Source organism: Phyllobates terribilis, unplaced genomic scaffold, assembly GCF_046119375.1.
Source record: "Phyllobates terribilis strain yellow unplaced genomic scaffold, ASM4611937v1 Scaffold_11__3_contigs__length_659146591, whole genome shotgun sequence".
In the NCBI taxonomy this organism is placed as follows: domain Eukaryota; kingdom Metazoa; phylum Chordata; class Amphibia; order Anura; family Dendrobatidae; genus Phyllobates; species Phyllobates terribilis.
The window spans coordinates 129,163,809-129,179,252 of NW_027362771.1; the positions used below are offsets into that span (position 1 = coordinate 129,163,809).

General features: G+C 40.8%; 1 protein-coding gene across 1 annotated transcript in view; it reads left to right on the plus strand.

Annotated features, from left to right (window-relative positions):
• Positions 1–15,444, plus strand: part of OTOGL (otogelin like) — a 346,660-nt gene that overhangs the window by 220,893 nt on the left and 110,323 nt on the right. The window contains exons 39-42 of the mRNA XM_073651595.1: positions 3,202–3,225; positions 5,333–5,425; positions 8,731–8,920; positions 9,981–10,195. Of these exons, the coding sequence (XP_073507696.1) occupies positions 3,202–3,225; positions 5,333–5,425; positions 8,731–8,920; positions 9,981–10,195 (522 nt within the window). The remainder of the gene's footprint in view (positions 1–3,201; positions 3,226–5,332; positions 5,426–8,730; positions 8,921–9,980; positions 10,196–15,444) is intronic.

Genomic DNA, 15,444 nt, shown 5'->3' on the forward strand with positions numbered 1-15,444 from the left:
TGGGGCTAAAACAAAATTTTGGTGATAAAAATTTTATTCTTTTTTGTTCACCGCCCAATGGTATAAAATTTTGCGACATACTCCCATAGTGTCAATATGATCACCGCACCCCTAGATGAATTCGTTGAGAGGTGTAGTTTGTAAAATTTGCACTATAATATGGTAGTCCTTCTCTTCTGACCTTTGCACTGTGCCTGAAAAGTATTTTCCAATTACATGTAGGGTATTGGCGCACTCAGGAAAAAATTAACCTCAGTTTATTGTAAAAATTTCTCCTATTAACCCTCAGAAAAATTAAAAACTTGGGGCTAAAACAACATCTTAGTGGTAAAAGTGTAATTTATTCTTTCTTTACTGCCCCAATGGTATAAAATTCTGAGGCACATGTGGTGTTAATATGATCACTGCACCCCTAGATTAATTCATTGGGGGGTGTAGTTTGTAAAATGAGGTCACATATGGGGGATTTCTGTTGTTCTGACACATCAGGGGCTCTGGCAATGCGACATGGCCCCCTAAAACTATTCCAGCAAAATCTGAACTCCAATACGGCACTTCATCCCTTCTGAGCTTTGCACTGTGCCTCAAAAGTAGTTTTCAACCACATATAGGGTATCGGTGTACTCAGGAGAAATTGCCCAACAAATTTTGGGGTCCATTTTCTCCTGGTATCCTTGTGAAAATGAAAAAAATTGGGGCTAAAACAACATTTTTGTGAGAAAAATATATATTTTTTCATTTTCACAGATCAAAGTTGTAAAATTCTGGGAAGCACCTGGGGGTTCACCACATGTATAGACAAAATTCCTTGAGGGGTCTAGTTTCCAAAATGGGGTCACTTGGTTTACACTGTTTAAACACATCACGGGCTCTCCAAACGTGACATGAACCCCGCAGATCATTCCATCAAAGCCTATGTTCCAAAACGTCACTCCTTCCTTTTTGAGCCCTGCCGTATGAACAAACAGTAGTTTTCCCCCACATATGTGGTATCGGCATACTCAGGAGAAAGTGGAAAACAAATTGTATGGTGCAATTTCTCCTGTTATCGTTGTGAAAATAAAAAAAATGGGGCTAAAATAAAATTTTTGTGGGAAATGTGATTTTTTATTTTCACAGCTCAATGTTATAAACTTCTTTGAAGCACCTGGGGGTTAAAGGTGCTCACCACACATCTAGTTACATTCCTTGAGGGGTCTAATTTTCAAAATAGGGTCACTTGTGGGGTGTTTCAACTGTTCAGGGACATCAGGGGCTCTCCAAATTGGACATTGCGTCTGCTAATAATTTCAGCAAATTTTGAGTTCAAAAAGTTAAATGGTGCTCCTTTCCTCCCGAGCCCTGCCATGCACCCAAACAGTAGTTTTCCTCCACATATTGGATATCGGCGTACTCAGGAGAAATTGCACAACAAATTGTATGGTTCAATTTCTCCTGTTACCCTTATGAAAATGCAAAATTTGGAGCTAAAAAACATTTTTGTGGGAAAAAATGTATTTTTTTTATTTTCACAGCTTAATGTTATAAACTTCTGTGAAGCATTTGGGGGTTCAATGGGCTCACCACACATCTAGATAAGTTCTCTGAGGATTCTACTTTCCAAAATGGTGTCACTTGTGGACGGTTTCCACTGTTTAAGCACATCAGGGGCTCTCCAAATGTGAAATAATGGCTGCTAATTATTCCAGCAAATTTTACATTCAAAAAGTCAAATGGAGCTCCTTCCCTTCCAAGCTCTGCCGTGTGCCCAAGCTGTATTTTTTCCCCACATATGGGGTATCGGCATGCTCAAAAGAAATTGTACAACAAATTTTGGGGCCCAATTTTTCCTGCTACTGTTGCAAAAATACAAAAATTGGGTCTATATTAAAATTTGTGTGAAAAAAATTAAATGTTCTTTTTTTCACATTCCAAAAATTCCTGTGAAGCACCTGAAGGGTTAATAAACTGCTTAAATGTGGCTTTGAGCACCTTGAGGGGTGCAGTTTTTAGAATGGTGTCACTTTTGGGTATTTTCTGTCATAAAGGCCCCTCAAAGTCACTTCAAATGTGAAGTGGTCCCTAGAAAATTGGTTTTGTAAATTTTGTTGGAAAAATGAGAAATTGCTGGTCAACTTTTAACCCTTATAACTTCCTAGCAAAAAAAATGATGTTTCAAAAATGTTGCAGATATAAAGTAGACAATGTTATTTATTAACTATTTTGTGTGATATATCTCTCTGATTTAATAGCATAAGAATTCACAATTTGAAAATTGCAAAATTTTCTAAATTTTCGCCAAATTTCTATTTTCTCACAAATAAACGCAAGTCATATCGAAGAAATTTTACCACTGTCATGAAGTACAATATGTCATGAAAAAACAGTCTCAGAACCAGTGGGATCCGTTGAAGTGTTCCGGAGTTATTACCTCATAAAGTGACAATGGTCAGAATTGTAAAATTTAGCCTGGTTCTGAAGGTTCAAACAGCCTTGGGGGATAAAGGGAGTGTGTCCTCAGAAAATTACTTATTGTTTAATTGAGCGTTTTATGTGAAAAAATATATATATAATTATATATATATTTATTTAATTTTAAATGTATTTCCCACATATCACAATTTGTATTAAAAATAATAGTTAGAAATCGTTCAATTTTAAAACTGGCCACTGGGACAACAGCATACTGTTGTTTCAGGAAGCTCACTTTACATTAGTGGCAATAGACTGATTTACACCTATCTTTTGCATTGAAGACATCTAATAAGTGTGTGCAAAGGTGATTGTACAGGAGGGAGCTGTGACATCACCTATAGTGAAGCCTGTTTTATCAGCTGTGTACACTGGTGTGAACTGTCATTTTGTTATTGTAAGCCTGTTTCTGATAATAAGGAGCCTGCTGAAACAACAGGAAGCATAAGTCTAAATAGTCCCAGTAGCTAGTGTGAAAATTGCAAGATTTCTAATTTCCTTTTTAATAAAGATCGGGATATGAAAAGAAAAATTCCCCCAAAAACTCATGTAACACAAAAATCTGATTCAAATAATTGGCTATTTTATGATTACACATCCCCTTTAAAAATACCAAATGAATACATGTATTTAAACAGAATAGAATTAAGATATAAAAATACATAAATGCAGTATACAATATAAATCTACAACAATTATGGTTGGAGGGAAACATTTCTAACTTGTATGTTTGCACTTTTTGTTTTCTAGAGTGTAAATTCTATACGAAAGTTGGTGAGTAATTTTTAATTTGGTAAAATCTATGACTAAATGCTTGAATGGACAATAATAATAATAATAATAATAATAATAATAATAATAACACTTTTCCCTCTTGTTTAGTCTGTTTGTCAAAGTTTTGTCAGCTCTTACTTATACAGAGATTATCATTACTCACATACAATAAGTCCTTGTTCCTAATGGGGTCACTCACTATTATCCCTTTTTCCCTCACATATATTATGGCCAATTTATTACAAAGCCAAGTAACCCCTTGGATATGTTTTGGAGTGTTGTAAGACACGAGAAAATCCAGAAGAAACAAACTCAAAACCTCAGTATTGCAAGACAATAATGCTATTGCCTATTCGCATAAGTTGTACAAGTTTTTGATAAGTCATACTTTACAGACACTAGTATGGTGACACAGGGGGTCTTAAGGAAAAGTCTCCTTTCATGACTTTCATAAGCTTCAGATGAGGGACTGTGAATAATATGGGGGATATAATTTCATGCCAATTGACTGTATCATATTCGGTCTGAGATTATAAACGCCCTTAAAAATAGACAACTGGCTTAGCAGGTGGAATAATTCACACCTCTAGCAGCATAGCTGGGACCAAGGCCTTTCTGGCAGGACAAACCCCTCCTGGTAGCTCAAGCTGCTTAACTGCTTCAAAGAACCCCACCCAAACAGACGGGAGCTATAATTCCATAAATAGTTATGGAGTTATCATACATCCTAGCCGTATACCGGTTACATTTTCAACATCTCGGGAACAGGATGAACGCCCGCTGGGGTCTTGACCTGTTCTAGTACTCTGGGGTGGGGAAATACGTAGAACGGCTAGTAGAAGCCAGGTAGCAAAGCCATGTTTGGTCTCCAAGCGTAACAGGGGGCCGGCCAGGTCCTATGGCACCTAAACCGCCTCCCTATGACCTTCCATTGAGAAGTTATGATCCATCATAGGTTTTGGAGTTTCAGCTACCAGACCTAAGGTGAGGGAAACTAGGACCATCCCGGGGGTGGGAAATGGAGTGATCGACCAAGGGGTTAATTGCTTGTGTGAGACTGTAGCCCAGGGTTCTCTTCTAAGGGAGGTCATGCCATCAGATCATGTTGGAAGAAACTGGAAACCACTGGCACCCCACACCTCCCATGTGGCTGCGCAGCACCAAGGCCCACAATTCAACTGGTAACTGACTTTGTATCATCTGCTTATACTTAATGTACTACTACATGTATTTGCATATCTGACCATAATATATATACAGTATATCCATTGTGCATATAAGTGTTTTGTCTAGTGTGCACTTAAGGTGATTAAATGTAAAATTTAACCTTGAGCTGCTCTTTTATCTCGATCCATGAATCCACACTTCCTTGTTCTTGGTTAAAACGTCACATGCTACCGGGGCTGGTTTCTGGCCCCATATAGTCCTGTGAACGGGCCATGCTTATATCTAGCGATGAACTGATGGCAGTCCTACCGGGCTGGCAAGGCTCTGCTTCACTGATGCTAGTGAAAGAGGTCTCTCAGCTTGTCAGGGTTGTGAGCGAGTGTTGTGCCACGCTGGAGGTCGCAGTGGCAACCCTCTCTCACTCCCCGTGCCTCTCTGTGCCTGTGTGGACAGGGGGTGTCTGTGTAAAACTATGCTAAGCTGACATTACGTATCCCCAGGGGGTGAGGAATATCATGTTGATGAAAGTGGGGACACCAGATGTATTAGTGACGTCAGGCGAGGCTGCGAGATGTGGTTCTTCACAGAGACATTTTATAGTTTATAGAACCTTTTGTATATATGTATTTTTTAGATTGTTTGTCTTTTATGAAGTAAAACATTTACAATTGGTATGAATTGTAGTGTTTGTCTTCTCCAGCTTTCATATTTTCTCTTACACTGAAAGCAGCTCAATTCTGTTCTGTTGGTTGCTTGATTTTGACAGATAAACCTGTCACCCCAGCTTTGAGCCCTTCTCTTTCCTCACATGCAGTGTATTGGAATGCATGCAAGCAGTAAAAGATAAAAGATAAAATGCCAAATGATCAAAGAAAATTGCAAATATCTATCTGTGTTCATAGCAATAACTATATAATAACTTTTTGTAATGTATTTACAGGTTGCAGCTGGAGGTACTTCAGGATTATGTTTTAAGAAGCTGAATGTGACAACAGCAAATTTTCAAGTGCTTATAAATCGTTTGGACAGGAGGGTGAGAATCATTTAAAACAAAATCTATGTATCTAATTATCTATTAATGATATCTAAGACGTCCTAGAAACCTATATAAATCTTAAATTGATTGTTTAAGGGTTCACAGACACAAAGAGCAGTGTGGTACAGTGTAGTACAGTGGATGGAGGCTGTATGGCTCCTTTCTAGGGGAAATTGCTATCAGATATATCCAGAGGTACAGTACAAGCCTTATGGACTTCTAAGACTCCTATTATGTCTCCAAGTTTTGTAGACTGTTGGTTAAGGCGAGGGGTAACTATAGTGGCTACAAGGGTTTCAGTCACACTGGAGCTTAATTGGGCCTAAAAGGTCTCTTTGACCTGCAAATACTATTAAAGACTCATGATAGTTGATAGTTAGGGACCCTATTGGAAATATTGCATTGTGGACAAAAAGGTTAAAGTTACACCACTGGGTTGAAGTCAAATAGAAAACATATATGTAATTGAAATGCAATAGTGCTGCTGCCTTAAGGAATGTGCTAATGAGTTAGCTAAAGAGCTGCAATCCTAAAGGCCCCATCACACTTAGCGACGCTGCAATGATCCCGACAACGATACGAACTGTCAGGGATCGTTGCTGCATCGCTATGTGGTCGCTGGTGAGCTGTCAAACAGGCAGGCTCACCAGCGATCAGGGGAGCAGCGACATCGTGGAAAGAATCTTTCCACGATGTCCTGCTCCTGGTTACGAGCCTGCTGAAGCAGGAGCAGGCTGGTAACCATGGTAAACATTGGGTTACTAGGGGCACACGCGCACCTAGTAACCCGATGTTTATCATGGTTACCACTCTGCTACAGTGAGCGGGAGGTTACCGCTCACTTTAGCAGGCTCGTAACCATGATAAACATCGGGTTACTAGGTGCGCGTGTGCCCCTAGTAACCCGATGTTTATCATGGTTACCAGCCTGATCGCTGCTCCCGCTGGTCACACACAGCGATGTGTGCTGACCAGCGGGAGGGCAACGACCAAAAAATGGTCCAGGACACTTAGCAGCGATCAGCGACCTCACAGCAGGGGCTTGATCGTTTCAAAGTGTCACACATAGCGACATCGCTGGTGAGGTCGCTGTTGCGTCACCAAAACCGTGACACAGCAGCGATCTCGCTATGTGAGACGGGGGCTTAAAGCACTATGTGCCGAAGTGCTAAGAAACAAAATGCTAATAAAGAATGCAAGGATGCACTGCAATGCTACTCATATATATATATATGTAGCGCCCCGAGGACTTGGTCGCTACAGAGGTATTGCACGTCATCCAGAGGTGTGATATCCCACTCCCGGGTAAGGATGGAGTATGGATCAAGGCTCAGTAGGCTGCATACAGCACACACACCCCATTTCTGAGGGACAGCTCAACGGTGCTCCCACTAGACAGAAGTGCAGGCACGACAGCATCTGTCCCTGGCTGGAGTGTGGGGGGGGGTGGAATACCCAGTGCTGTAGGGGCAGATAGGGGTTGGTTCCTGAGCATAGGAAGGAGCCCCTGGGCTCATGGTGATGGGTTGGCAGAACAGGGTACTGGATCCCAAATTGGTGGAAGCGAATCATCTTCAGCCAAGAACCGGAGGTCGTGACCAGCCCTTGGTGCGACCCCTCGCTACACCTTGCTAGGAAGGCATACCATATAGGGTCAGGGACGTGGGCACGTAGCCCTCCCAAGAGAAGGCCCGCGGGAGCTGTACATAAGCTTGGTCACTGGTGGGGCACGAGCCGGAGGAAGGACGGAAGGGAGCTTTGAGACATACTCCAGAAAGACCTGGGAGTTGACCGAGTCCCCTGCCTGGTGGACGCAGCACGGCTTGGGTGGTCACTGCTTCGCAAGAGTGACCTGGAGAACACAAACTGTGAGTAAAGGACATTGGATTACAACACGTTGTCTGTGACTTCTTGCTCCTCCGGCACTGTTGGTATTGGGACTATCTCCACCATCACTCCCATCATCCACGCTAACTGCCCTGAGGCTGTACTCCTCCCGTGGGGAGTCATCCCATTCTTAGCTGCACACATAACACTGGCCTCAGCTTTCTGCCTTGCAGCGGCGGTCCCCATTGACCGCAATCCACGGGTGGCGTAGTCGGATAATTATCATAATACTAAGACTGACACTGAATTGACCACCCTGGGCACGGACCGGGTCAGCGCCACGGAGACTACAACCCCCAGCGATCCGGCTCCGGGTATTCCCTGCACAACACAGGCCCAGGGGGCGCGTCATATATACATATATAAAAATGTTAGACAAGTGGTCCTACCTGTCACCCGAAATAGCTGTACAGGAAAAAGTGATGAGCCTTCCAAACTCTGCAGTGAATGCTCCAAACAGCGGGGGAGTGCAACACAATGCTTGACACGGCCTGTCAGTGCACTATCCACCTGGATAGCTGCTCAGGACTGTGATCGTGCAGACGATACTGCTGTGGATAGGAATGGCATTCAAGGTGCTGGCAGGAGATCTGGATCTATGGCTGCTGGATGATTTGTGGATGTCCAGGGCTGATGAAGCAAGAACTACTGTGTGCCGGTCAGGCTGATGTGGCGGTACAGTTCAGATTCATGCTGTGTGCCGGTCAGGCTGGTGTAGCGGTAGAGACCAGGCAGTTAGCATGGAGTCCAGAATGGAGAAGCTACAATATTCCTGTAATAGCGCTGGGTGAACCACCTTTCAGAGCAAGCCCATGGCCTTTGTGACGTCACACTGATTCATAGTGCACACATCCGCCACATCAGCCTGACTGGCACACAGTAGATCCAGCTTCATCGGCCCTGGACATCCACAAATCATCCAGCAGCCATAGATCCAGATCTCCTGCCAGCACCTTGAATGCCATTCCTATCCACAGCAGTATCGTCTGCACGATCACAGTCCTGAGCAGCTATCCAGGTGGATAGTGCACTGACAGGCCGTGTCAAGCATTGTGTTGCACTCCCCCGCTGTTTGGAGCATTCACTGCAGAGTTTGGAAGGCTCATCACTTTTTCCTGTACAGCTATTTCGGGTGACAGGTAGGACCACTTGTCTAACATTTTTATATATATATATGAGTAGCATTGCAGCGCATCCTTGCATTCTTTATTAGCAAATAGAAAACTTGAAACCTTATTACTTACAGACATATAAAGGTGGCAAATCTCATACTCACATTATAAGATTTATATGAATTCAATTAATTCAATGTGAATGAGGAAAAGGATAGAGAAGGAAAAACATTCCAGGGTACTTGAAATTCACCCTTTTCTTTCAGGATTGATATTTTTATGTTTACACTTCTGTTGTTTCAGGTAGAAGTGAATTCAATACTTCAACCCTTACCTTTTTCAAAGCAAGGTCTATGTATCCAAGACACTGGAGCTATGTATGTCATTAACACACCAGCAGGTATCAGCATTAAATGGACTCACGTCACCGGCATTATAGATTTACAGTATGGTCTTCATTCCAACCAATCCACCAAGACTGAAGGCCTTTGTGGTAAGCACTACCTGGACGGAAGTATGGATGCTCATACAGATAAAAGTCATTACATAAAGACTGCACAAAACCCATAAGCCAACATAAGTAGGATGCAACAGAACAAGAAATCTATGCAGTATACAAGAAAATTGTGCGACAGATTCTGGCCAATTTTCAGTTCCATTTATGCTTGTAGAAAATGTGATAAAAGCAAATAATTAACTTGCTATTATAAATGTATTTTAGTAGCAAAGTACCATCATATAGCTTTTACAGGATGTGAAGAAGCTTTATAAAGCATGTGTCCTCGTCATCCCTAGTTATAGAGTTATAATAGAGAAATTGTGCAATACAATCTAATATCTGACATGTCATACTGCATTTGACTTGATACCTGTAGAAATTCAGGTCACAGAATTTACAATTAAATCCCAAGCTAAAGATATGATATGTAGATATTAAATTCTGCACAGACATTTGCCAATTTGGTTTCAAAATATAATTGAAAAATAATACTTAATTGTTGAATTATATAGATCAACGGTAACTTGGAAAATGGTGCCAAGCTAGCAAGCCAGTGATTGTAAATTGTAGCATCAGATCCTGTGCTAAAAACTGAGGAACATAGTCAAAAACAAGATTAAATCAATGGGGAGCTTTGTCGAGCTAAATGCGATAATGGACAGGTGTGGTCACATGCTCCTCCATTAGCAGTCATTCTGTCGAAAGGAGAACTGTACAGAACAAGTGCAGAAGGAGAAACTTTAACAGTTATATAAGTGCCACAATAGCATGTACCCAACCAATCTGTTACAATAATGAAAAAGTAGACAACCCCTTTAATGCAGGTACATTATATGGATGAGAGAAAAAGAATCCAGACATGTGTGAAGATCTGCGGAGCACACAAAGCTTTCTCGTTTTTACAATTATTATCCTAGAGTAAATTACAATAATTTTACTTCAGGAGTCTCCTTGGTGCTCTGTAACGGTTAAGATGTCTTACACTATGACCAGTGAAGAACTTGTGCAGACTGTTAAGAAGTCTTTTCATTATTATCTTTCATGCCTGTTCTAGGAATATGCAATGGTGATCCCAATGATGATTTAAAGATGCAAAACAGAACAATAATAACAAACAAAGAAGATATAGAAGCATTTATTAAAAGCTGGGAAATCGAGAAATCTGTTGATGTTACCACAAGACGTCCAGTGAGAAACTGCACAGAAGATAATTGCACTTACTGCATGGAACTACTCAATAGAAAAGTATTTGCCCCCTGTCATAGGAAGGTATGTGATCTCATTATTCATTAACTAGAATGAAATGCAACAACACATTCATGGCCTGATCCCCACCAGTGGCCATGACTAAAATTACCAGTTCTTTGGATAAAATAAAATATGATCCACTCCTATAACATGATATAGAAGGGGCATCTTTCTCTATATATTGATCTACATATAGAAATATAAATAGGTACATAGATAAAAGAAAAAATAAAGCAGCTCTAGCAAGCAAAAAACTAAGAAATGCGGATGCCAAGTCTTCAGGCATATACCAATCCTTTAGATACATCATCCCTTATGGGCCATTAAATCAGCATCCATTTTTGCCAAAAGGAGTGCTGTCTTCATTTCTTGGATGTAGATAAATAGATAGATGAAAGGGACATTTTAAAGCAGCACAAGCCAATCCTTACTTGTTATGGTGCCCAGCCTCTAGGCAATTACCAAACCTCAATATAAAACCAAAAAATGAGGCAACACACCAACAGTCTTCTGTGATTTTAAGATGATTTTTTAGCCTATGGGATATATAGATAGATAGATAGATAGATAGATAGATAGATAGATAGATAGATAGATAGATACGGTAGATACAGTTAGGTCCATATATATTTGGACAGAGACAACATTTTTCTAATTTTGGTTCTAGACATTACCACAATGAATTTTAAACAAAACAATTCAGATGCAGTTGAAGTTCAGACTTTCAGCTTTCATTTGAGGGTATCCACATTAAAATTGGATGAAGGGTTTAGGAGTTTCAGCTCATTTCTCATTATTCCACATAATTTATGGATAACTGTGGTTTGATTTCTTTGCCTTGTGGATTGGATGGGTTGTTACAGACATCTGGTAAGAATTTCATGTCAACAGCACCTTTAGAAATATATTTACTTAGAATATTGGTGATGCGTTCAATATTTATTTCACTTACTGAATATACACACCTCTATATACACTGTGTGCAGAATTATTAGGCAAGTTGTATTTTAGAGGATTATTTTTATTATTGATCAACATCTATGTTCTCAATCAACCCAAAAGACTCATAAATATCCAAGCTTAATATTTTTGGAAGTTGGAGTGGGTTTTTTTAGATTTGGCTATCTTAGGAGGATATCTGTTTGTGCAGGTAACTATTACTGTGCCGAATTATTAGGCAACTTAATAAAAACCAAATATAATCCCATCTCACTTGTTTATTTTCACCAGGTAAACCAACATCAGTGCACAAAGTTTAGAGATAAACATTTCTGACATGCAAAAACAAAAACCAAAAAAATTAGTGATCAATATAGCCACCTTTCTTTATGATAACACTCAACAGCCTTCCATCCATAGATTCTGTCAGTTGCTTGATCTGTTTTCGATCAACATTGCGTGTAGCAGCCATCACAGCATCCCAGACACTGTTCCGAGAGGTGTACTGTTTTCCCTCCCTGTAGATCTCACATTTTATGATGGACCACAGGTTCTCTATGGGGTTCAGATCAGGCGAACAAGGGGGCCATGTCATTATTTTTTCTTCTTTTAGACCTTCACTGGCCAGCCACGCTGCGTAGTAGTTGGATGCATGTGATACAGCATTGTCCTACATGAAAATCATGTTTTTCTTGAACGATACCGACTTCTTCCTGTACCACTGCTTGAAGAAGTTGTCTTTCAGAAACTGGCAGTAGGTCTGGGAGTTGAGCTTCACTCCATCCTCAACCCGAAAGGTCCCATAAGTTCATCTTTGATGATACCAGCACATACCAGTACCCCACCTCCACCTTGCTGGCGTCTGAGTCGGAGTGGAGCTCTCTGCCCTTTACTGATCCAGCCTCTGGCCCATTCATCTGGCCCATCAAGAGTCACTCTCATTTCATCAGTCCATAAAACCTTTGAAAAATCAGTCTTAAGATATTTCTTGGCCCATTCTTGACGTTTTATCTTATGTTTCTTGTTCAAAGGTGGTCGTTTTTCAGCCTTCCTTACCTTGGCCATGTCCCTGAGTATCGCACACCTTGTGCTTTTTGATACTTCAGTAACGTTGCAGCTTTGAAATATGGCAAAGCTGGTGGCGAATGGCATCTTGGTAGCTTCACGCTTGATTTTCCTCAATTCGTGGGCAGTTATTTTGCGCCTATTTTGGCCAACATGCTTCTTGCGACCCTGTTGGCTATTTGCCATGAAATGCTTGATTGTTCGGTGCTCACGCTTCAAAAGTTTGGAAATTTCAAGACTGCTGCATCCCTCTGCAAGACATCTCACAATTTTGGACTTTTCAGAGCCCGTCAAATCTCTCTTCTGACCCATTTTACCAAAGGAAAGGAAGTTGCCTAATAATTAAGCACACCTTATATAGGGTGTTGATGTCATTAGTCAACACCCCTCCTCATTACAGAGATGCAAATCCCCAGATTTACTTAATTGGTAGTTGGCTCTCAAGCCTATGCAGCTTGGAGTAGGACAATATGTATAAAAAGTATCATGTGATCAAAATACTCATTTGCCTAACAGTTCGGCACACAGTGTAAATATACTTATGTATATAGATGTGTGCAATGCATACACATAGATGTAAATGTAGATATCTATTTCTATTTCTATATATATATATATATATATATATATATATATATATATATATATATATACAGTACAGACCAAAAGTTTGGACACACCTTCTCATTTAAAGATTTTTCTATATTTTCATGACTATGAAAATTGTGCATTCATACTGAAGGCAACAAAACTATGAATTAACACATGTGAAATTATATACTTAACAAAAAAGTGTGAAACAACTGAAAATATCTCTTATATTCTAGGTTCTTCAAAGTAGCCACCTTTTGCTTTGATGACTGCTTTGCACACTCTTGGCATTCTCTTGATGAGCTTCAAGAGGTAGTCACCGGAAATGGTTTTCACTTCACAGGTGTGCCCTCTCAGGTTTAATAAGTGGGATTTCTTGCCTTATAAATGGGGTTGGGACCATCAGTTGTGTTGTGCAGAAGTCTGGTGGATACACAGCTGATAGTCCTACTGAATAGACTGTTAGAATTTGTATTATGGAAAGAAAAAAGCAGATAAGTAAAGAAAAACGAGTGGCCATCATTGCTTTAACAATTGAAGGTCAGTCAGTCCGAAAAAATTGGGAAAACTTTGAAAGTGTCCCCAAGTACAGTTGCAAAAACCATCAAGCGCTACAAAGAAACTGGCTCACATGAGGACCGCCCCAGGAAAGGAAGACCAAGAGTCACCTCTGCTTCTGAGGATAAGTTTATCCAAGTCATCAGCCTCAGAAATCGCAGGTTAACAGCAGCTCAGATTAGAGACCAGGTAAATGCCACACAGAGTTCTAGAAGCAGACACATCTCTACAACAACTGTTAAGAGGAGACTTTGTGCAGCAGGCCTTCATGGTAAAATAGTTGCTAGGAAACCACTGCTAAGGACAGGCAACAAGCAGAAGAGACTTGTTTGGGCTAAAGATCACAAGGAATGGACATTAGACCAGTGGAAATCTGTGCTTTGGTCTGATGAGTCAAAATTTGAGATCTTTGGTTCTAACCACCGTGTCTTTGTGCCACGTAGAAAAGGTGAATGGATGGACTCTACATGCCTGGTTCCCACCGTGAAGCATGGAGAGGAGGTGTGATGGTGTTGGGGTGCTTTGCTGGTGACTCTGTTGGAGATTTATTCAAAATTGAAGGCATACTGAACCAGCATGGCTACCACAGCATCTTGCAGCGGCAGGCTATTCCATCCGGTTTGCGTTTATTAGGGGCCATTATTTATTTTTCAACAGGACAGTGACCCCAAACACACCTCCAGGCTGTGTAAGGGCTATTTGACAAAGAGGGGAAGTGATGGGGTGCTACGCCAGATGACCTGGCCTCCACAGTCACAAGACCTGAACCCAATCGAGATGGTTTGGGGTGAGCTGGACCGCAAAGTGAAGGCAAAAGAGCCAACAAGTGCTAAGCATCTCTGGGAACTCCTTCAAGATTGTTGGAAGACCATTTCCGGTGACTACCTCTTGAAGCTCATCAAGAGAATGCCAAGAGCAGTCATCAAAGCAAAAGGTGGCTACTTTGAAGAACCTAGAATATAAAACATATTTTCAGTTGTTTCACACTCTTTTGTTAAGTATATAATTCCGCATGCGTTAATTCATAGTTTTGATGCCTTCAGTGTGAATGTACAATTTTCATAGTTATGAAAATGCAGAAAAATCTTTAAATGAGAAGGTGTGTCCAAACTTTTGGTCTGTACTGTACATACAGTTAGGTCCATATATATTTGGACAGAGACAACATTTTTCTAATTTTGGTTCTAGACATTACCACAATGAATTTTAAACAAAACAATTCAGATGCAGTTGAAGATCAGACTTTCAGCTTTCATTTGAGGGTATCCACATTAAAATTGGATTAAGGGTTTAGGAGTTTCAGCTCCTTAACATGTTCCACCCTGTTTTTAAAGGGACCAAAAGTAATTGGACAATTGACTCCAAGGCTATTTCATGGACAGGTGTGGGCAATCCCTTCGTTTTGTCATTCTCAGGTAAGCAGATAAAAGGCCTGGAGTTGATTTGAGGTGTGGTGCTTGCATTTGGAAGGTTTTGCTGTGAAGTAAACATGCGGTCAAAGGAGCTCTCCATGCATGTGAAACAAGCCATCCTTAAGCTGCAAAAACAGAAAAAAACCATCTGAGAAATTGCTACAATATTAGGAGTGGCAAAATCTACAGTTTGGTACATCCTGAGAAAGAAAGAAAGCACTGGTGAACTCATCAATGCAAAAAGACCTGGGCGCCCACGGAACCAACAGTGGTGGATGATCGCAGAATAATCTCCATGGTGAAGAGAAACCCCTTCACAACAACCAACCAAGTGAACAACACTCTCCAGGAGGTAGGCGTATCAATATCCAAATGTACCATAAAGAGAAGACTGCTTGAAAGTAAATACAGAGGGTTCACTGCACGGTGCAAGCCACTCATAAGCATCAAGAATAAAAAGGCTAGACTGGACTTTGCTAAAAAACATTTAAAAAAGCCAGCACAGTTCTGGAAGAACATTCTTTGGACAGATGAAACCAAGATCAACCTGTACCAGAATGATGGAAAGAGAAAAGTATGGTGAAGGCGTGGTACAGCTCATGATCCAAAGCATACCGCATCATCTGTAAAACACGGCGGAGGCAGTGTGATGGCTTGGGCATGCATGGCTGCCAGTGGCACTGGGTCACTAGTGTTTATTGATGA